General features: G+C 38.6%; 1 protein-coding gene across 8 annotated transcripts in view; it reads left to right on the top strand.

The window, feature by feature from the left end:
* Positions 1-24,323, top strand: part of fat1a (FAT atypical cadherin 1a) — a 183,803-nt gene that overhangs the window by 2,915 nt on the left and 156,565 nt on the right. For 5 of the 8 annotated variants that reach the window (XM_073064552.1, XM_073064551.1, XM_073064550.1 and 2 more), the window contains exons 1-2: positions 58-80; positions 7,902-11,188. In XM_073064552.1, coding sequence (XP_072920653.1) covers positions 73-80; positions 7,902-11,188 — 3,295 coding nt within the window. In that variant the 5' untranslated portion in view covers positions 58-72. Of the gene's footprint in view, positions 1-11; positions 81-7,901; positions 11,189-24,323 lie in introns of those variants that run through there. The other 3 variants (XM_073064547.1, XM_073064549.1, XM_073064553.1) reach the window with 2 other exon arrangements.

Here is a 24,323-nt window from a genome sequence, read left to right as displayed (position 1 = left end):
GGCGGGGGTGGGGTGGTGTGGTGGGAGGCTAGTCGGTGAGGCAGTGGGTTGGCGGGGGGTTGGAGCCGGGCTATGTGCAGGTAGGTCCAGCAGTGGGGGCTGGTAATTTGCCGCCGGGTTTTACCGATAAAACTTTGATTCTTTGGTGATTTACTATTTTGTTTCGCTGCGGCTCCTCGCCGAGATCTCACTGGAAAGCAAAACTTTACAAAAGTCGCGACGGGATGGTGCAGTTTCCAAGACAGCAGCAAGCTGTTCAGGTTCTCTGACGCTGTTCCATCTCACCGGGTGGAAGGAATTGGAGCCTTTTACAATGTGGCTTCTGATCGATCTCCAAGCAGCAGGCAGGACTGATCTGAGCAAAGCGATGTTATACGTACTTATGCATGTGGGAAGGCAGGTATGTTAAATTGTAGTCAGTAACGAGGTTCGGTGTTGAAAATGAGAGCGATTCCGGGGAAGCTTGGTGCCTTCTGACCGACCGGAACCTGTATCTTTAAATTCAAACGACGCATATTGTAACCAACTTGGCACTTTATTCACACCAGCATACCAGTTAGCCCCGATCCCTCTGGGAAGCGGTTTTACTTTGCTCTAGGGCATGCAGGCACACGTGGTAAGAATAACTCCTGTTCCTGTTTAATGACCGAATCAAAAGAAAAAACTGGAGCGTTTTCAACGGGATAGTAAAGGCTTGTCCCAGAGCTCGCTCAAGTGCTCTCTCGATAGTGGTATTTGGTGAGTTGATTTCAACTCGTGTCATTGCTAATGACGGTTGCTGCAGGGACTAGTTTCAGTGATTGGTAATGGGTCGCTTTGCCACCGTAGAAGCCCCATCGCGTAGTTTGGTGCTGGTCAGGTACGGCGGGTAACCCATTACCCTGCATCTCGTCATGGTAGCATAGATTGCGGCCGTTTGTATTTTTTTTCATTGGTGTTAATTTAGATGGCATGAAAAAACGTCTTTTGTTGTAACAGTGTGCGTGGAGGGGATGAAGAACTAAAGGCAGCACTGGAGTGGATAGGTTATGTGTAGAAGAGAAATAGTGCTCTTTGTTGAACATATGTTTCTAACTTTGTATTTGCTCTGGAAATAGATATGTAGTTGGGAACGAGAATACACGAGTCTAAGAACTCTCCAGTCGATGATTTTTCTCTCTCTCTCTAATGGACTGTTCCCATTATGAATTACCCAGTTGCTGATAGAGCTGTGATTTTTCTATTGGTGTTCTCTCTAAAATCCCTTCCAAATTTATTTCAGGGTTACAGGGCATACGATCACTGGACTCCCGATTGCAAACTCTTACCGTGTTTTTATTTGTTTTCAAGTGTTTGTTGTATTTCACAATAATCTTTTGTACCATAGATTAGAACTCTTAATTAATTTCAGCTCTCTGGATTGCCACACTGTTTCTAGACAAGGTGCTTTATTGTCGAGGGCGTTTGGGAATCAGCAGTTTTGTTGTTTGACTATTCAGGTCAAGTAGACTGACTCATGAGGTGTGTATATGTGTGATAGTTTGGGGGAGAGGCAGCGTGGAAGGGTAGGAAGGTGGTGATGCATTGGAATTTTATTTGCTGGTGGTGGGGGGTTGTTTGTGAAGTACTTTAAATGTATACCACCAAATAGTTAAATGTGCGATTTAAACCTATTGATTGTATAGAACATGTAAATCAGCATTGAAATATTAATTTAAGAAATGGTCATCTTTCAGGACAAGATGATGATCATTGTTTTGTGATCATATCAGTTAATTCACACACTGAAGGTTTGAGTAAAACCATCACGAGTTTTTGTTTCTACAAATAAAAAGTGTCTTTGAAGTTTTCAGGCAGTACAGATGGAGGTAAACCTGGGTGGTAATAGTAACTGTGTAATAGTACAGGTAGGTTTCCCAGAAAGAAAATAACCTGTGTCAGTTAATCAGTGTTGAAGTTGAATGTGCAGAGTAGGTTGGTTTACTGTTGATATTGATAAATCAGTGGTCGACTCTAAAACTACTGGAGGAACCGCTCCTAGAGTTACTTGGCTTCATAAGCTTGTTTCTCTTTGCTTTGGAATCTGGCATATGCAATCTCAGGTGTCCAGAATCCCGGTAAACCTTGCTGCTCAGTAATAGAATCTGCCTTTATCCATCACAAATGATTGAAACAGGTAACTTGGTGTCCTTTGCTCTTGGCCAGACTACATGTGTTAGTGTCACTTTATGTCAAAATTAGAGCTAAAAAATGTTGGAGTTATCGATGGTGGATAACAGTTTGAAGACTTCTGGGCATGTTTGGACATGTATGGATAACATTGCTGCTCCCTTTTCTAATTGTTAGTGCTTCAGACTTGTTGAGAACTTCACATTTTATGAAGCCAAGTTCGCTATGAAGCTTCATTTAGAAGTCAAAATTAGATGAAGAGCTGGTGGTTAAGATTCATGGTGATTTTTTTTTCAGGATTCCATTAGATCATTTGAAAAGTAGATATGCTTGGTTCTCTGATCCACACTAAGAGGAAGGTACTTCATAATATGTATCCTATCAGTTATTTGGTTAAAATTATAACTATAAATACCCATGTGAACCTATTTAGAGAACATGTTTTAATTTTAAGTTGTTGACATTCTGTTGGCAAGATATTTTATTATTCTGAGCATATATATCACTTTAAGAATTCTATTTACCAGATATGGGTATTGTGTATAGACTAATACTCATTAATATTTCTTTCTAGTTCTATAATGGAATAAATGCAGGGCTGTGCAAAATATATATATGTATCGGGGTGCCTAAGACTTTTGCACAGTACTGTTCACTCAGTGCCCACATTATTAGGTATCTCTTGTACCTAATGAAGTGGCCACTGAGTGTATGCTCATGGATTTCTGCTGCTGTAGCCTATCCACTTCACGGTTCGACATGTTTTGTATTCATAGATGCTCTTAGGGACACCAGTGTTGTAACACATGATTATTTTAGTTGCTGTCACCTTTCTGTCAGTTTGAATCTGTCTGTCTTTTCTCCTCTCACCTCTCTCATTAAAAGGTGTTTTAGAACTCTGGATGTTTAGATTTTTTTTGTTATTTGCACCACTTTCTGTTAACTCTATAGACTGTTAAACGTGAAAATTGCAGGACATTAGCAATTTCTAAAATACTCAAATCACCCCACATGGCACCAACAATCATTCCACAGTTAAAGTCACTTAGATCACGTTTCTTCCCCTTTCTGATGTTTGGTCTGAACCTCTTGACCATGTTTACATGTTTTATGCATTGACTTGCTGCCACAATTGGCTGATAAAGATATTTGCATTAATGAGCAGGTGTACCTAATAAACTGACCACTACCTGTACATTAGATTCTGCAGGTTAACTTGAAGAGGGTTTGGTAGTAGTGTCAAAAAAGTTAGTGAAAACATGCACAGCAAAGTACAGCTTTGCAGATATTGCTATATTTAGCAATTCAGTTGAAAAGTTACCAATAATTTATAAATTCATCTAATAATTCTTTAATAACCAAAGTACCTGATTTCATTCTGCTAATCAATAGTGTTACTATAATTGGATGGTGGGGGAATGTCAGCTAATCTGGAAGTAGAAATTGAATATGTTCAGCCTTATATAGACTATCTTCAAAAAAAAACAAGTAATGTAATTGTGGTTATTTAAAAATATGGTTACCTATGTCTATGAGAGTATGAGGTAAAGTTTTTATTTTAAAAACAACTTATTATTAATTTCCCCAGCTTAGTCTTTTTGCTGTGGTTCACCCTCTTTACCATTTGTTCATGGGTCTCCAGATTCCAGCTTCTCTGCCTCTCATTTCTTTCTATTAATGGCATTTTTAATTCTTTGCCTTACATAAAATATTTATGGATTTATTTTTTCCTCCATCTCCCCCCCACTTACATTTCTCACATTTACATTTCCAGATTCATTCTCATTTGCTGTGATTGCAATTCTCCTGATTTTGTAATGAATTAGACAAAATAAAAAAAAATGCTTTGTTATCATGAGGTGCCAACTCCACATTCTGATCAAGTTTGTGATGATTTATGACTTAAAAGTCTACTCTCTCCTCAAATGGCCAATGTGTTGTCCTGATTTGCCAAGTTAATAAAATAGTCTTGAAATAGTGTTCTTCACCACCTTTATGCAGTAATAGGTTACCCCTAGTCCTCCGTCAGTTATCCTATTCCCTTTAAAGCTGTCTTGGAATTGATGGAACTTCTGTGTTATCACCTTCAAATAGCTCAATTTTCTAATTTCTTTCCCATACTGATAATGAATAATTATGTTCAAGATTTATACCGTTTCATTGCTAGGTAGCTTTTGAAGAACTTTATTCAGATTTGGACAGAATATATGCAGTTTTACAATTTGCTATGAGTCTTCTTTCTCTTACTGCATTTTGCTCCTTTCCATGGCAGTTCTTGTTCTTATTCTGAGTAGTAGTTCCAATTTTTCATGTTGAATGCTTCAATAAAAAATTGTCCTACACACCCTTTCTTCTTTTTATATTTCAACCCAGTTGGAGTGAGACTCATTTCATAATTTACTCCATATGACTAACTGTTTCCTATGATCTTAAAAGTGAAACTCTTCACATTATTTGACAGGCTTTATCATGCACTAGAGACCTTCTGATTTTGCTTTCTAAATAAGAAGAAACAGACTAATGACCTAGCTGTACAAAGTGTAGGGTTTGGTAGTGATATAATAAGCATCTGATGTTATTTTTGAAGAAGGAACATGCATATTTTATTGTAAACCTTTCCAGTTAATAAATTCAGGGTGAAGTTATTTTAAGAATGTGCTAAAATAGAAATTGATTCCTTGTCTTTACATGAAAACCACCCATTTTGGAACCATCTATTGAGTCCTAAAATATAGTAAAAAGTCTTCCTGGAGTAAATTAGCTTCTGGGCAGCCAGCTAACATGCAAGAAAATAGTGAGTTGGTATTACTATCCAATGGAATTTACAGCAAACACAAGCAAAACTAGTGCTTATAATAGATGCATTGTGGTTTCAACTATACTGTGTGGCTTTTTGAAGGCAGCAATACAGCCATAAGATTAAGTAAACCAGACTGTAATATTTTAAGAATAAAATTCAATTAGATTGTGCAGCAGGATAATCCATTGTCATGGCGATTTAATGTTGTGATGTCTACCAGTGATCTTTTAATTCATGTTTTATAAGTTTAGAAATTTTTCAGCATTGAGGCAGATTTTGTTTTTACATAATTTCTATTGTTTGTAAGCCCTCAAGAAGAAAAGGATATACTGCACCACATATCAGCTATTATACTTCATGAAAAAAGCATTTTAAAATGACCCCTGCTTATTATATGATTTAGTTCTTGTCTGCGTTGCAGCTAAACAAGATTAAAAATTAAATAATATTTACAGTTTCTGAGCTTGTCGACATAATTGTACCAATATTTTGTTGAATTTTGTATTAAAACAAACAATTGATAAATTTATATCAGTTGACCCATTTAGCCCATACCAAAGTATTCCAGAGCATTCAGTAAGGGAGAATAAAATGTTTTCACATGCCTTTGTGAGAGGACTTTTCTATGGGTATTCAGTTCTTCAGAAATTTTGTTGATTCTGGAAGATTTCCCATGATTAAACAGTCTATCCGCAGTTACTGTAAAGCTTCTCTATAATGACTCCTTGTGAGTGATGTTCAAGAGCGCTACTAATGTCTGCAAAACGCATTCCAGCAAGAACATATTGTTTTCATGTAAGTTGGAGAGAAAATTGGAGAAAAGTGTATAAGATAATGAGGGGCATTGATTGTGTGGATAATGAGAGGCTTTTCCCCAGGGTTGAAGTAGCTAACAAGAGGGGGCATAGTTTTAAGGTGTTTGGAAATGGGTACCGAGGGGATGTCAGGGGTAAGTTTTTCACACAGTGAGTAGTGGGTGCGTGGAATGTACCGCCAGTGTCAGTGGTGGAAGTGAATACAATAGGGCCTCATATTTAAGAGCCTCTTAGATATGTACGTGGAGCTTAGAAAAATAGAGAGCTGTGCAGTTGGGAAATTCTAGGCATTTTCTAGAGTAGGCTACATCTTCAGCATAAAATTGTGGGCCAAAGGGCCTGTAATGTGCTGTAGATTTCTACATTCCATGTTCTAACTAAATTTCTGGTTTTTGACCGAATTCCCATCATGCCTGGCATTTCTTTGGCTTATGGACCATATGGTGGAAGAAATGGAAAACAGTCTTCCAATTATGAAGAAAAATGGCTTTGTGTTGTGCCAATACCACCTGCTCTCTCTCAAAATATATGTGGTACATACCAGTTATAAAACTACTCCGATTCATTAATATGGTTTTATATTTGCTTCATCATATAAACAGAAAAGGGCCAGTAATATGAAGGATCCCACCCACACTACTCATGGACCATTTGTCCCACTCCTCTCAGGGCAACCATGCCAGGACCACCAGACTCAAAAACGTTTAGTTTCCCCAAGCAGCAAGGCTGTTCAGCGCCCCCATCACTATCTATGATTTCAAGTCAGTCACCTTTTGTACAGCCTAGTGTCAATTTATGGACATACAATCAATCTGTGTATGTAGCTATCTTAAATACAGGTACCCCCTGCTTTACGCTTTACGCCCCTTCGCTTTTATTAAGACCTACTTTAGTACCTGTTTTCGCTAACCAAAAGAAATCCATAGAGGATTTTCTCTTTTACAAAAAAAAGCGAAAATAGCATTCAGCGTTTGTTTTGCAGCGAGCCGTTATAGAGGCAGTGCGCACCCCAAACAGTGAGAGTGGTGCCGCCAAGCTCCTTCCCCGGGAACTACACTCAGCATGAAGCCGCCATAGCTTTGAACTGTGTCTGTGAGCATCTGTGCTTTATCTCGATTTATTTTGTGCATCTGTTAGCAAGATATGTCCTAAGGTATCAGAAAAGCCTAAGAGAGCTCGTAAGGGTGTTAGGCTTAGCGTAAAACTGGACATAATTAAGCGGTCGATCATGGTGAATGAAATAAAGACATTGTGCGTGCGTTGAACTTGCCTGCGTTCACCATTCATACTATTTACATGCAGAGAGAAAGAATCTTGAAAGCTGCAGATGTTACTATTGGTTCTGCTAGTAGCAAAGTAGTCTCTTTTAGTCGGCATCATTCCTGCTTTTACTTTATGTGCTATTTGGTATGATCTGGTAGGTTATCTTTTGGGTCTGGGAACGCTCAAAAATTTTTCCCATATAAGTTACTGGTAATTGCTTCTTCGCTTTACACAATTTCGGCTTACGAAAGGTTTCATAGGAGTGCTTTACTTTCGGATAGCGAGGGAATGAATCTGTATTTATGTTTATTGTGTCTTTATTATTAGTATGTCCTTTATCTTTTTTGTGCTGCATCAGATATGAAATAATAATTATTTCATGCTCCTTACACTTGTATACAGGAAATGACATTAAGTAATTTTGAATCAGGATTGAAGGGTTTCCCTCAAGGTCAAGCAGCCTCAGTAGGAAGACTCTGCATATTTAAAAGTGCAAATGATAAGTGGGATTGTGGTAGGAGTGTTTATTTCATCAGTTAGGTGCACATTGGCCAGGTTTGCCTGAATTCTAATGTTGTAGTTCATATCGTATGCATTCAGTTATCTGATTTGAAGTTGGTTGATGCTCTTAGTGAACAGCAGTCATGTACTGTAAAATAATTCTTTTATGTGCAGAGGGGATAAGAAATATAGAAAATTAAGCTAATACTTGTACTTCAGTTATTGCATCATATTTTATAGGACATCTTTATGGATTTTCTGTAGTTTTTTTGGTTTGTGGATGTGATTGCTTGGTTATTACAAGGTAGGAACTTATTTGTGCTGTTTAAACATGCTCCTTTGGAAATATTAACACTGTCTTTATTTTCTTTCAGGTTGCTTGGTGATTACTCAAGTACCATCACGATGAGATCAACTGCACTACTGGTTTCTTTGCTGCTTTTTCAGCTTTTCAATAGCTGTGAAGGAAATAGGAAGAATGAAGCCACGTCATCAATTCAGTTCACACAACACCTTTATAATGCTTATATTTATGAGAATTCTGCTGCCAAGACCTATTTAGAAACTCATCCAAAAATGGGCATATACATCACACATCCATCATCAGAGTTTCGATATAAAATAATTTCTGGTGATCACGAAAACTTGTTTAAAGCTGAAGACTACAACCTTGGGGATTTCTGTTTCTTGCGTATTAGGACTAAGGGAGGGAATTCTGCAGTCTTAAATAGGGAGGTGAAAGACCATTATTTGCTGAATGTTAAGGCAGTTGAGAAAAAAACGAATGCTGAAGCACAGACAAAGGTTAAAGTTCATGTTTTAGACACAAATGACCTGCGGCCCCTGTTTTCACCAACATCGTACAGTGCGTCTTTGGCAGAAAGCACCCCTCTAAGAACCAGTGTGGCCAGAGTCAGGGCCACTGATGCAGACATCGGCACTAATGGAGAGTTTTATTACAGCTTCAAGGATTGGACAGATGCATTTGCCATTCATCCCACCAATGGTGTAGTCACCCTAACTGGGAGGCTGGACTACTCTGAGAAGAAACAGTATGATTTGGAGATCCTTGCTGCTGATCGTGGCAAGAAATTATATGGCAGCAGTGGAACAAGCAGTTTGGCAAAGCTTACTATTCATGTGGAACAGGGAAATGAAAATGCACCACTCATCACAGCTGTTACCCTTGTCCCATCAGACATGGATAAAGATCCAATATATGCAATTATAACAGTGGAAGATGAAGACCCAGGAGTCAGTGGAGAAATAGCATCCTTAAATATTGTGGCAGGAGATCCTCTGCATCAGTTCAGAGTCACGAGGTCAAGTCCTGGTAGCAAAGAATACCATATTAAAGCTATTGACCAAATTGACTGGGAAAGCCAGTCTTCTGGATATAATCTCACACTTCAAGCGAAGGATAAAGGTGCACCACCTCAGTTTTCCTCTGTGAAAGTTATCCATGTAACACCTCCTCAATCAAAATCAGTGCCCTGTCGGTTTGAGAAAGATCTATATGAAGTCAGATTGAGTGAGTTTGCTCCCCTGAATTCTCCGGTTGTGATGGTGAAAGTGAATCCAGTGTATCCACAGATTAAGTTTGCCTTCAGATATCACGTGGATAAGTTTCGTATTAACCCTGACACTGGTCTCATCACTACTAATGGCTTTATTAAAGCACAAGAAGCTTCCTCCTATCAACTTCAAGTTATAATTGTTGACAGACAGGCATCAACAAAAGTAATTGTGCATGTGATAGATATGAATGACAATGCTCCTGAATTCAAGCAGTCGTCGTATAGGTCCACTGTCAGTGAAAATGTGCCGGTTGGCACTAGTGTCTTGACTATAAGTGCCACAGATGTTGACACAGGCGAGAATGGATACGTGACATACAGTATTGCCAACTTGAACCCCCCACCTTTTGAAATAGACTATTTCAGTGGTGTCATCAGAACTTCCCAAGAGTTGGATTATGAATTAATGCCAAGAATCTATAACTTGCGAGTTCGTGCATCTGATTGGGGCTCACCTTATCGTCGTGAAGTTGAAGCACTTGTGACTATTTTCTTAAGCAACGTAAATGACAATAAGCCATTGTTTGAGAAGGTGAATTGTATAGGTACAATTCCAAGGGATCTAAATATTGGTGAACAGATCACTACTGTGTCTGCTATTGATGCAGATGAGATGCAGCTGGTAAGGTATCAGATAGTAACAGGGAATGAACTAGACTTATTTGACTTGAACCCTAACTCTGGTGTCCTTGTGTTGAAGCGGCCTCTTACCGATGGAGCTGGAATCACAGGCTCTTTTCATTGTCTACAGATTACAGCTACAGATGGAGAGAACTTTGCTACTTCAATGTACATCAACATCACTGTTGCAACCAGTTGGAAACAAGTTAATTTGCACTGCACGGAAACTGGAGTGGCTAAATTCTTAGCAGAAAAGCTTCTCCAGGCAAATAAGATCCACAATCATGGAGATTCTGAGGACTTGTTTTATGATAATCATTCAATTAATCGCCATGCACCCCAGTTTGACAGTTCTTTTCCAGGTGTAATTCAAGTTAAAGAAGACAATCCGGTTGGAACTAAACTATTGTTGATAAATGCTACAGATCTTGATAATGGCTTCAATGGGAGATTGGTTTATGTAATTTCTGGAGGTGATAGCGACAGCAAGTTCATTATTGATATGGAAACGGGCTGGTTAAAAGTAGTTGCTCCTCTCGACAGGGAAAAAAATGATCATTATACACTTAATATAACTGTGTATGATCTTGGGATACCTCAGAAGTCTGCTTGGCGTCTGCTAGATGTAAACATACTAGATGCAAACGATAATAGGCCAGCATTTCTGCAGGATGTGTATTCTGAAGTAGTGAGTGAAAACAAAGAAGTGGGAAGCATGATTATTCAGCTTGAAGCAACAGATCGAGATCTGGGTGCCAATGGAGAAGTCAGATATTCCATTCTGACAGACACAGATGCATTTGCAATTGACAGTGTAACTGGAATTGTGAAGGTTATAGGATTACTAGACAGAGAAAAAGAACCTGTTTATTTACTGAAAGTCGAAGCTAGGGATCAAGCTAAGGAGGAGCCCCAGCTATTTTCAACGGTTCTGCTGAAAGTGACTTTGGAAGATGTCAATGATAATGCGCCTGAATTTATTCCGCGAAACTATCACATTAAAATTCGAGAAGACTTACCGGAAGGAACTGTTGCTATGTGGTTGGAAGCCTATGATCCTGATGTTGGGCAAAGCAGTCAAGTACGTTACAGTCTGATGGACAGTGGAGAAGGGTATTTTGATGTGGATAAATTAAGTGGAGCTCTTCGCATTATGCGCAAAGTAGATTTTGAGAAGAAGCAGTTCTATAATTTGACTGCTCGTGCGAAGGATAAAGGACGACCAGTTTCTTTATCTTCAACCTGCTACATTGAAGTAGAAGTGGTGGATGTAAATGAGAATTTATATGCTCCTGTGTTTCCTTTCTTTGTGGCTAATGGATCTGTCAGTGAAGATGTTCCGATCGGTACATCAGTAATGACTGTAACAGCTAATGATAATGACAATGGCAGAGATGGAGAAGTTAGGTACTCCATAAGGGATGGATCTGGACTTGGAGTCTTCACAATTGATGAAGAAAAAGGTAAGATGATACTGAATCTTGGAAAATTAGATTTTTTGCTTTTTTTGTCTAATCCCAATATTTTACCCCGTTTCACTCCTTTCCACTGTCTCAAATTTGAAAAATATACTGATGTTTTAAATGGAAAGTATTCAATTTGACATGAATGGTTAGACTTTAGAAGAAGTGAAAAGAATAAGTAGGTTTGAGAGAGAGAGAGTAACATGAAGCAAGGTTTTGGCATTGACTTTCTAACATGAAGCATAGATATTATGTATATGGTGAAATTGATTCTCTATGTATTTTAACTTTGTGTGTGATGTGATAGTTCAGACAAGTCTGTGTTGATAAATGTTAAAAGGTGGCTTGCTTGCATTAGTCTCAGTTCAGTTGTTGGCAGTCAACCATAGCCCAATTGTTAGCATTTCTGATACAAGAGGTTGAGAGTTCAAGTCACTTTGAGAGGCTGGGGTTCAAAAATCTCGCTGTGATTTCATTGCTTTCAGTTTGGACTGCCAGGGGTGTCATCTTTTGTCTGCTGTAGTGATTATACCAACTGTGAAATCTTTTATATACAAGATCCTCTGGTACTATTTCCAAACCATGCAACAGAGGTATCCCTGGTGTTCTGGCCAATATTTATCAACCAACATTCCTCAAACTAATTACCTTATTATTAGCGTATTCCTTTTTCTGAGAATATGCAAATCACTTGAATGCTTTCAACAGGTCATCAGTAACAGCAATAAAAAGTATTTCAGTGGTTACACAATGCCTTGGGATGTCACTAGGTTGTGATAGATATGATAGAAATCTCATTCCTCCTTTACTTTTTAGGACTGTTAAATTAAAAATGCATTGGTGTCTCTATTTTTCTTTGCAAGTGTTTCTTTAATCTATTTAACTGTGCACATCACTGTATTGAAGTAAAGTCCAGACCCGTGCAAGATGGTTACGAAATTATATGGTGGTTTGAATATGGCAGTGGACTAAAGGATGAGCAGAACTGGAACCCAGGTCTGGATTCCAGTAAATTTGTCCATCTCTCAGCTCCCATCAGACTTGCTGTTGGATTAGTGAATTAAAAGTAGAAAAGTACTGACAGCACTCTTTAGATTAGGGAACAAAAACAAAATTACAATATAGTGTTATGAATAATATCTGAAAATAGATTTGATTAAGTTGTAGTGGACAGTGGATAGCCACGTTTTAAAGTAGGAAAAGTGCTTAAAATGGAATTGGAAGATTGTGAGAAGCTAAGTCCAATAGGAATTGGCATGGTTGAATGTTGACGGCTTGGCCTCGATTTGTATTGAATTAAATTGGCAGTAAAAGTATTATCACAAACTAGCTAAAGCAACAAGTCTTGCAATTTCAATCCAAATAAGTAGTTCAACTCTTAAGTGTGACCTATTTGTATATTCCTTCATACAGTCTAACTAATCTCATATTAAAATATTGAGCTAGTGTCACTAAATTTGGTCATACGTTCTACAATCTCACAAGTCTTTGTGAAGAAGCTTCTCCTGTGCTATCCAGTTATTTAAAATGGAAAAAAATAGAAGGCAGTGTTTTTGGTAGAGCAGATTTATCAAAACTGCTAAGAGTTTCCAGGTACTGACAATCCAAAGTGTGTCTGCATTTTATGCTTTTATGTCTGACCTAGAGCATCAATAGGTTTAATTTTGCACTTTCAAGGATTTCAGTCTTTATGATTGATAGCTGGATAGAAGAATAAAATTTCAAATTGATTATATCCCAAAGATTGTTAGAATACTAGGACTTTTGAGCATTTTTGAAGTAACATTGTAAATAACAACTTTATTTGCAACAATGCTAAATGGCCAATTTTTAAATATTTTGTTTGGTACAGGGTATAGTTTCTGTTTTATGGAACTAAAAGTTACCGACCAGTTGGTACTCTATTGATTTTAAAAGCTTTAGGGAGTTTGCTAAATCTATCAAGCTGAATATTTTATTAACTAATAACGTGGATTGTCATAATTAGCTTCTTCAGGAAATGGTCCCTTTATTATATTTAATGGATGGCTGTTGCAATAAATGGACAATTTTCTACCCCCAAGGGGAAAACTGTTTTTCCGGAAGTCGGGTTGATGGTGGCAGTGCTGCTTGGGGCTGCGGTAAATGTGGATGTTGTTGCCAGATTTCTATCCTGTATTGATAGGGACCTCAGTTCATGCAGACCTCCTGAGTGTAGGAATGCAATTTTAACCATACAGGCTACTCCACTCGGTGAGCGTTGGCAATGATATTCCTGCAATTCCATATGTTGGAATTGTTCTTTATACATCAAACAGGCAAAGTGAACTAGCTGATGTTTGGTAAACATAGCGCATTGTAATTGATCTCAGTTTATCTGGACTAGGGAAAAGTGACTGGCTTCATGTTTGTGATGTCTGTCAGTAACTCCTGATTTGGGGGTGTGTGGTTTAGGAATAGAGAGATGAATCATAGTATACAGGCAAAATAAGATGCAACATAGACAGCATTTATTACTCAAAACTTTGATTGCCTTAATAAGAAAAAAGTTGATTTCAATCTTTTAATATACGTATAGATTAGTAACTATAACCTGAGCCTTTTCGGCTGGGTGGATGTTTGTATCTTTGTAGGAACTTACCAATAGAAAATCTGTCCTTTGCCTACAAGGATGGGTTAGGTATGGCACTAACCAGATAATACGTTGCTTATGAATGTGTGGAGGCCTTACTGATGAAAAGAGAAACCTTGTGGATCGTGTGAACAGCTAACCAGTGTGTAGGCTGTGTAGGGGCCAGAGAAAACACCAGCAACAAGGGGTCTTGGAGGTTGCTAATGGAGTTGTGTATGGCTTGAGCTGCTGTGCCACTGATTTCTGAATAGTCATGAAATGGTTGCAAAAACCTTGCATCAACATTTAATGACACATCTTGGAGATAAGATAACATAATTAAAGAAGTGCACATGGATTTTCATAAGCTACTTTATAGACAGACATACTTTATTGATCCCGAGGGAAATTGTGTTTCGTTACAGTCGCACCAACTAAGAATAGTGTAGAAATATAGCAATATAAAACCATAAATAATTAAATAATAATAGGTAAATTATGCCAAGTGGAAATAAGTCCAGGACCAGCCTGGACTTTCATACAAGAGTAGAGTATTCATACAAAATAAAATTGGGTGTAGCATAAGGAGAACCACAAAGGAAATTTGTTTTGGTGGATAGGGAAATTGAGCCTTCTGCACCATTGGGTCTGATGACTGCTGTCAGCTAAAAAAAATTTTTATGAATACATAATTGAGTGATAATTTAGATGTTATAAAAGGTGCATAGTGTATAAGTATAAGAATGTGGTCATTTTAAATGTATGATGTGATTAATAATCAGTGTAAGTTTGAACATTCCATTGGAGGACAGTTACTGTAACTTTGGAAGGTATATATTTATCATGATGTACAAAGGTCGAAAAACTAGTTTATTGATCATGGGGTGATTTTTCACTGAAGTTTAGAAGGTTAAAAGGCAGTTTAATTGTTGATATTGTGAAATATGCTGGATGAATATTTTCAGTAGGAAATGGAGTTCTGCTTTTTAGGGGAAAGAACGTGATCAAGCTGAGACTTGCATGTGAGGTTGGGAGACGTTTACCTTTGCAGAAGCTGAAATATGAAATATTTGCAGGGAGCTGAGATACAGATCATTAGCCCATATTTTGCAGTTGTAATGATTGGTCAAAGCATGAGCATTTAGTATTATATGCCTTGAAATGTACAGCATCTGTGTGATTCCACAATCTGGAGTTTGATGTTAGGCCTAGATGTTTGTGCCATTGTCTCCCCTCATTGGATTCCCCTGTTTTTCAGTCTTCATTATAACCTGGATAACGATGTATTGTAAATGCTCAGATAGTTTAGAATTATTCTCATCGTAAAGTACTCTAAAAATGATACATTTTATTCCATTTTGACAAAGTGAATTTTGAATGGAGTACTGATTATTGCAAAATCTGGCAAATATAGTGTAAATTTCTAGTTTAGTCCAATAAATGTTTTTTTAAACTCCGTAGTTCTGAAATGTTATTTATTTCTTGATATTGGCTATGTTACTTTCTATTATATGTAGCTGTATGCTGAAAGCCATGCAAATTTTTATTTAATATTACCTTAAAATTCTGCCTTGTTCTTTCTGGTTTGCTTTCTGTTCCTGATTCTGATTAGCCGTTCAGCCATTTTGATGACATCACTTGCAGCACACTAGGTTCTTGCTGTTGACCACCAGGAAAATGGAAATCCTTCACATTTATATGTGTCTGTCACTTCAAAGCATTTTGTTGCTGACTGGAAAATGTAGCCCATTGAATTAAAGCAAAGCAGAGGCAAATGGGACAGAAAAATAGCATTACCTTTTCATCAACTTACAAATAATCAGCTCAGACACAGTGCACTGAATGGACTGTCAAGGTTTATGGTAATATGGTTCATTGAAGTGACATGAATCATGTTTACATGATAGTGAATGTTAAAATGCACCTTGTAGGTTAATAAGAAATATTGAGTGATTTCTTCTCGCATACAAATGACAGTAAATGCTTGTTAAAAACTAATTGAACTACCACTGAAGATTTGCGGTCTCTTCATTATTTCTGCTGTAGTGCCTGTAAATTTCCAGCTGGTATTTAAAAATGCACGCCTCATTTCTGTTACTGTTTGTAGAAAAATGCGGCCTTTGTCCCTGTGATACTTTTCAACCAGTGTTGTCTTCTGGAAGCTTAATAAGTAATCTAAGATGATAACTGCAGTGAAATGTGAACTGTGAGGCAGATCCAAGGGTTTGCAGTAAAAGCATGACCTCTTGAAGAAATTTTGTGGTGTGGAAGCTGTTAATCAGACCATCTCTGTAAATTGACAAGGAACTGTAATGTGCATGCGTTTGAATGAAATGGTGATAAATTATAAGCACTGTATTCAAGTTCTAGCATAGGAAGAGATTAGCAAGTGGATGAAAAACATTTAAGAGTGCTCTTAAAACCTCCTTTTTTAAATGTAACATATTGCAAATTAATGGCATCCCTGATTCATGACTGCAAACCGTGGAGAAATTGTAATCAGATGGCATTGAGGATCTCTAATCCATGTACTGGGAACAAAGATAAAGCCAGTGTAAATGGCAGAAGGATTGGACAAACTAGCCACCTGCCCTCCTCATTTGACACTGACTGCTCCATCTGTAAAAGAATCAGTGGATTCACAATGGCTTTGTCAGTCATCTCACAACCCATCCTTCATCCTTGGGGTATGTCTGAATCAGGAATAAATTGTTTCTGTAAGATATCAATATTCAGATAAAAGTAAGTACAGCAATTACTTTGAATCTAAACAGTAACATTGAACCACTGAGTGCTGCAGAATTGCATAGCCATCCCCAGGTAATAAACGGGCTAGGTTTTTACAGATGTCTATTAATCAGTTTTGTCCGTAAGTTGTACAATGCACAGACATTGCTCAGCTTGAGAACCACCTGTCCACAGTATTGTAATGAATGGGATCAAAACCATAAGACTGATAAGAAAGAACATTTACCGAAAGTTGAGAGAGGCAGAGAGTTCTACTATTAATAGCAATGAACATATGTGCATACTTCAGTCTTTTGAATTTAATAATTTATGAGATTATTTGTAAGGCTTCCAAAGATTAGGTCTTCATAACCCAGACACAGTCTTTAAATGCATTTAGGAATTCGTTAGCAAATATTTTTTCAGAGTAAAATTGCTTGCTTAAACTGTTAAAGATTAGGGAATTTCTTATATTGAATATTGTAATTATCTTTCTGCATAGTTTCACCTGGAAACATCTTGATACCAGGAATACAATTGATATTTCTTTTACTAAAGTGGGAAGTTAGCAGGTCATATTGTTTAAACTCATCGTTAGACGATGAAATATTGGTGAATGAATGTGAAATTCTGAGAAGCAATTTGCTTGAAATGGATGTGTTTAAAATTGTATGAAGAATGGATATGCTGTAATCGCTTAGAATGCAACATGGCACCATCATCTGCTTCAGAATCAGTTACTCTGCTAGTTCCCCATTGCTTTTGGATCTGTAGGGGTATGCATATGCACAGACCTCTACTCAGGACTAAAAGTAAAATTTCCACCTGGAAATAGTTCTGTGGGCTTATAATAGTGGTGAGTGCCCAATTTAAATACATTTAAAAAAAAATCCAACTCTCATCCAGAGTTGTTGCACATTGAAAGTCAAGACCAAATGCAGGTTTCTGATTGAATAAGGCTGGGGGATTCTGGACAAGGTAATCTCAAGTTTCTAGTCAGTCCGCAAGATTGTCATGTGTCCATAGTATAAATATTTTAAACTATGTTTCATGTGTTGAAAGCAAATCTGTAGCAGAAACACAAAATGTTAGAATTAAGGCAACGCAGTGGCATATCTAGTAGAACCCCTGCTTCACAGTGCTGGGACCTCAGGGCCTCGTTCATGTAGTGTGTGTACATCCTGACAGTGATGGCAGGAATTTTCTCTGGCTGGTGCAGTTTTCTCCTGCACCGTAAAGACGAGCAGGTTGGTAGGTTAATTGCCCACTGCAAACTATCCCAACTGTCTGTAGATGGATGGCGTTTGAGAATGGTGGGATGGGATGGGTTGCAGAGATTAAAATATTGGATTGGTGTGATGGGTGATTGATTTTTGGTGCAGACTCACTGAGTGAAAGCACCTGTTGCTGTGCTGTATCTCTCTCGTTAGTCCACAGGTCAGCCAGCATTTGTGGAGAGGTGATGTTTTCGGTCTTTGACCTTTCACCCCAACAGTGAAAGATATTTTGGGTTTCAGAGAAGGATGAAGAGGGCAAAGATGATGGATGTGTGTGTGAATATGGAGCAGCGAGGTGCTGTAGCAGCTAACCCAACACCATTGTGGCTTGGGATGCCAGAGTTCAGAGTTCAACTCTGAGAGGAGCCTGTGGAATGCATGGATTTTCTCTGGGAGCTCTGTTTTCCTTCCATAGTCCAAAGGCGTACCAGTTAGTAGATTAATTGTCCGTGGTAAATTGTTCTGTGATTAGGCTAGGGTTGAATTACGGTTGCTGGGGTGGTGTGTCTGGGAGGGCTAAAAGGAGCTTCTCTGTGCTTATCTCTAAATAAATAAATATAGACAAAATGCTGGAGGATCTCAGCAGACCAGGCAGCATTTATGGCAAAGAAAACTCTTTTCCATAGATGCTGCCTGGTCTGCTGAGTTCCTCCAGCATTTTGTGGTGTGTTGCTTGGATTTCCAGCATCTGTGGATTTTCTTTTGTTAATAAATAAACATACCTGCTTCTTGCCTTCAAGTCCATGGAGTTTTTCAGCATCCAAATTGATTCCGAGCCACCTAGTGGGCAGAGCATAGACTGCAGGCCCATAGGTTTATTGCTTGAGTAAGGGATTATTACAGTTGCTGACTTTAGTGACATTGCGGAATTGAGTACTTTGAATTCTTTAGAATAATAAATACTAGTATTGTATGTTACCACAAACATAACTTGATGTGGGGTTATTAAAATTTCCTGAATCAAATTTGAAAATTTTAACTACTTACTGGTAGCAGGTTTATTGTGACTAGTTTGTTGTCTAGCCTGAAGGAAGTCACATAATCAGCGACATGAAGCTGTGATACCACAGACTGTGGAGCAGGCCTGTACAGTTTGTTCAACATTCTGGAGAACCAGTGTAAAAGTGGCTTTGGAACTTGCCTGCTGTTTATAACCAACAGGAGGTGGGGTGTGAAGTTAGTTAAAATAGTGTTGGTTTATCCCACTACGTTCTGTGTACTAAATACATTGTGACCCATTGCCATTTTAACCATGAGTTAGTTGGCGCTTTCTAAACCTTGTATTTCAGAAGACATTTTTTGACTGTGAGGCACTAGAATGACCTGACAGTAAGAAATCAAGTATTACTGAGCAACTTCTTTGCAATTCTGCCTAAAGTAAATGTGCTGGCAAATCTGAGAGACGATGTGCACACTTCTGGGTGCCCCTGTATAATCGACTGAGTTACAGCTTTGTGGAGGACCTGGCCCCTTTATGGGCAAAGGTTTCTTAGCGGCCTTGCTGGCCCTGTAAGTATGCACTGTAGCTGAGGTTTTCAGAAGGATCATTGCTGACAGCTAGGTAATTTTATTTAATTGCCACGAAGGTCCTTGTCACACTTGTGCAATTCCACACCTGTAGAAACATCATTCAGATTTTTGGGCCTTGTCCAGTGCCGCCTGGAACCTGCTGTGCATGTAGAGTGGAGATCGTCCCTCCTTGGCATGAATCCAGATGGATGGGCAGCATTCCTTCTGTTGCCAGAAATCTCCTGATGGCAAGGATCTTCCCATTGCTTTTAAGCAAGCCTCTGCCTCAGTCAATAAATTTCAAATCAAGTAGGTTCTCTGTCAGTGCATTGCTAATGGCATGCTTTGGAGCTAATCCAGCCAGCAGGAGTTACTCCTTATTTTTTATATCAAACAACCAGTTAGAATTCAGTCACATCATTGTGACTGTAATCAGCATTGTATAAATAAAAGAAGATGTCTTAACTATGTAATTAAGACATAATCACAGATAAAAATAAACATATGTCTGAAAAGTTGTTCTTGAGGTGACATTCTGCTTTCTAATTAGTCCCTTATGGTAAGACGAGCATGCTCAGATCTTCTCACAGTCTAAGCCATCTGTTTACTTTTCATATCCCAGTCTACTTTGAATGTACCAGCTGTTTTATGAGTAACAAGTCAATTGTTGTGACTCTTTCATCATTAGTAATAGAATGTAGAAGGTCATAGTTTAGGTCAGTAAAACATTTTGACTTGATGTAAAATGATAAGGTATCTTTTATTATTCATTCTAAGTTATTTGAGAACTGCTTTATTTGAGAATTGTGGCATCACGTAAATGCAGACAGAAAATACTATGTATTACTGCCAATGTACAGTTTGGCCTCACATCTCAACTTAGAACTAAAGCAAATAGATTTTGAATTTTCAACCTCATGGTTGGAAGACTGTTTCTTCATTGAGACAAAAGTATTTGACACGTTTGAATGTTATCAGAGTGTTTTGTATTTTAATATAGATCTTGCCATTGAGAAGTGAATATTTCAAATCCATTTTTCTTTTTGGAATAGAACTTGCATAAATTTTGAAGTTATTCCATAATGGCAGCATCAAGTTTAAAATGCTGCCAATCATCTGTTGAAACTAGTAAGGGGGATAATCCTTGGACCTGTAGACCTGAGTTTTGGTGTTGGATGATCCCAGTCAAAGATTAGTGTTTTTCTTTTGATTTCAAATGTTTTCACAAGGTTTAGTTGCCCTTATACCGTCTGCTATTTGTGTGAACCTTGCATTGGACGTCACTGTGCTCTAGCTGTAAGGAGGTGAGAGTTAATTAAGTTAGCTCATCCCTTCCCTTCTACATTTTTATTTGGGCTTCTGGCAGCAATTAGATACAAGATTTGCTTTCCCCACTAAATCAAGCTGAGTCTTCTGCCTCTGTTGTTGAGGCTGGGCATAGAAAGCTATTATAGAATGAATTGAAAGGCATTTTGTTCTTTAAGGTTGAACTTGTGGCTAACTGTAAGCATGCAGATTGTTAATAAGGGATAGAAAACTTTGGAATTGTTTTAATTATTTAATTGGAAATGAAGAAAAGAGCTGGGTTTGTTTTTCATATATGGAAAAATATGCAATTAACTTTTTTTGAATGTTACAGTATGTAAGATATGCTAGATGCTTTAGTACTCTTAAGTAACCCCATAGCCAAAATATTTCTGAAGCAAGCACAGGTAGTCCCCGAGTTACGAACGTTTGACTTACGGACAACTCGTACTTACGAACCGAGGAAGGAGAACACCGTCCGCCATTTTAAGTTGTTGCCGTTGACGGTGTTGGGTGTTTAACTTTGTATTTGGCTTAAATTTTTCTTAGTAAGATCCACCCTGACCCCACCCCCCTCCGTTCCAGTCAGCTGGTGGCGCAGTGAGATCAGCGCTGGGCTGGAGAACGGAGTTTCCCGAGTTCGATCCAGTGATAGACCGTTCCCGTGCCGGGTTGATGTCGATCCAGAGACTCCATACCATCCGTGCTGGGTTGGTGTCGAGCTCGCAACTGGACCTCGTAAATAAAAACACTGCCACCTCCAGTTTAAATTCCCACGCGGAATATTGTGGATGATCAAATACCCAAATCCAGCACAGCCCCCACTTGTCCCATTTAGTGCAGTGGTCCTTAGGACCCAGCGGACCTCGGGAGCTGCTGCCCGCAGTGTTTCTGTTCCATTGACGGGAAGCGATCGCGATTGAAAATAAAGTAGAAATAATAAAGCGTTCGGAAAGAGGTGAAACGCCATCGGTCATTGGAAAAGCGTTAGGCTACAGTCAGTCAACAATTGGAACAATTTTAAAGGATAATGGATAAAGGGAGAATAATGGAGCATTTGAAAGACACTGCCCCGATGAAAGCTACAATTATTACTAAGCAACGCAGTGGTTTAATTATTAGAATACATACGTTTCTTAAGTGTTTTATATGCATAGAAAGGTAAAGTATATACTATATACTAAGACAAACGTTTGACTAACTGACGCTAAATAATACTGGATGTACTTGTTCCAACTTCCATACAAATCCGACTTAAAGACGGACTCAGGAACGGAACTTGTACGTAACCTGGGCGGGGACTGCTTGTATGTAGCAGTGATTCCTCCTTTCCCATCTCCCTCCCCCCACCCCCACCAATCACTTCATCTTTTAAATGCAAAAATAGTGTTTTGCTCAACTAAGTTCATGGGGTCACAGCCTCATTTGTTGATTACAGCAGTGCCTGGGGCCAAGTCATTGAAGGGGATTTGGAAGAGCTGGGTGTGAACTACCACATGTGGCTGCAAGATTACTCTCCTCTAAACAGAAATGCTTTGAAGAAATGTAAACCCAAAGAACATTTACCCTTGTGGAACAAACTTTGCATTAAGGACTGTTGCTAGAAAATAGAAAGGCACTCAGACTCCGCTTAATGCTGAGGATGCATTCTTCGGAGGCGGAGTGCTGTACAAGTCAGTGCTGTGCGGGGTCATTTATGTAAATACACATGTGTGTCTCATTTAAAAAAAACAAATATATGAAATTTTATTTTGTGTATACACAGTAATTCATGGAGTAAAAAACACGGCCTAACTCGTGCAGCAGTGGAGGGGAGTGGGAGGTGGTTACGTCTTAGAGGGGGAACCAGGCTGTGAGTCTAACTCTAACTTTGGCTCTCCTCTAAAGTAGGCGTCAAGATTTGACTGCCTTTTCTTAAATTTCCTCTCATGAAGCAGCTCTCGGTAGCAGGAAATCATGTCAGGAGCACTTCTCTCTGCCTTACTGCTTCCATTCCAGTCAGGGTCCTTATTGATGAACTGGTCCCTGATTTGTGTGATCGTGGTGATGCTCGTGCTGAGGAATGTTGTGGTGAGGTTTCTTGCTGGTGTTTCCTCTTCTCCATCCATGTCCTCAGATTCTCCCAAGATATGTTGCTCTGCCGATTCTCGAAGCTCTTTGTTATTGAGGCTCTCACCCTGAGAATGCAGTAACTCTTCAGCATTACCATCACTGGCATCCTCACGCCATATCACTTGTAGTTTCACATCCATGCTAATGCTTTTCCCAGCCACCTTAGATGTACCCCCCTCACTGGAAGTTGCAGGCCGTTTTCCAGACATTATGGGTGAAAAAAATGGAATAAATTGGCAACGGAGTAAGAATGTTTACGCACACAGGGGAGGCAGAGCATAAACTGATACATGATTGGCTGTGTGTGGCTCAGAGCCAATGGCTGATTGAATGCTTACTGTAATGGTGGCTGCCCCTCTTGAGAAGTTTCAGGTGTTGCTTAGAATGAAATTTTGTCACTTTTATAAATTTAAATAAAGAATTGAATAACCATATTGTAATGAATCAGCACCATGCAATATCTAAGTGTATATCAAACACTGATAACCAACTCCTGTGAGGTAATTAACATAATGGAATCCAGTAAATGGGATCTTGGCTTCATTCATCATCCTGACTTTATCAGATTTCATCTTTTGCAGTTCCTTGCCCCTTTCTCCTATCACCTCCTAGCTTCTTATATTATCCCCACTCCATATGCCCCCACCTAACTGTAATGTATGGATCTATTTCTTTTAGAGCAATGACCCCCACCACTCCCCAGTAGTATGTATTGATATGTTGACTGCATGTGGCTGTTGTCTACACATGCGCATTGTTCTCCCACTCCCATGTGTATAGACAAAAGTTAAAGCCAACTCTGTTGTGCATGCTTTTATTTAATCCAAATGTAGTTGTGCACAGACACAACACTGCCCATTTCAACCCCCCGTCATCATTATAACTTACCTGCCAGCTTGTGCGTCACCCCTCCTCTTTATTCTGGCTTCTGTCCTTTTTCTTTTCAGTCTGGATGAAGGATTTTAGCTCAAAACGTTGACTTCTCATTTCCCTCCATAGATGCTGCTTGACCCGCTTGAGATCTTCCTTTCCATTTTGTGTGTTGTTTAGTTCCAACACCTGCAGTCTTTTCTGTGTTTGCACTTAGGAATTTAAAAAAAAATTTCAGACCAATTTATCCTTGTCTTGAGTGGTGTCACGTTTCACATGAATTTGTTAATGTTGCAATTTCAATATTTATGTCAAAAATTTTATCTGAGTTTGAGAGGAAATGTCCTCTTTCCGATCATTCTGATCTTGTTCTTCATCATTATTTTGCATTTTTGAAATAAAACTTTGGTGAAAGAAAGACTCTGAGGGGTTCATGATATTCCTTCTGCTTTGCTGTTTATTTTTGGTAGTTTTGAATTTTAAAATCTCTGGTGAGTCTTAATTAAAGTTTCATTTTACTGCTCTGCAAAATAATTTTTGATAAAATTCTGGGTACAGTGACTTTTGTACACTTCTAATAATAGGGTCTAATAACCTTGGTCATAATAGTGTGAGGAAAAGTAATATTTGAATCAGAAGTGGCCCTGGGGAGGCAGAGGTACTGAAATAGAGAAGGAGGTAGGGATAAGAGTAGGAATTGTATATAAGATGAAACGTTTTGGGATTTATGCAGATGATGTGCATG

Source organism: Hemitrygon akajei, chromosome 13 (genome assembly GCF_048418815.1).
Source record: "Hemitrygon akajei chromosome 13, sHemAka1.3, whole genome shotgun sequence".
NCBI lineage: Eukaryota > Metazoa > Chordata > Chondrichthyes > Myliobatiformes > Dasyatidae > Hemitrygon > Hemitrygon akajei.
The sequence above is the reverse complement of the archived record's forward strand: the minus strand, read 5'-3'. Positions and strand labels throughout refer to the sequence as shown.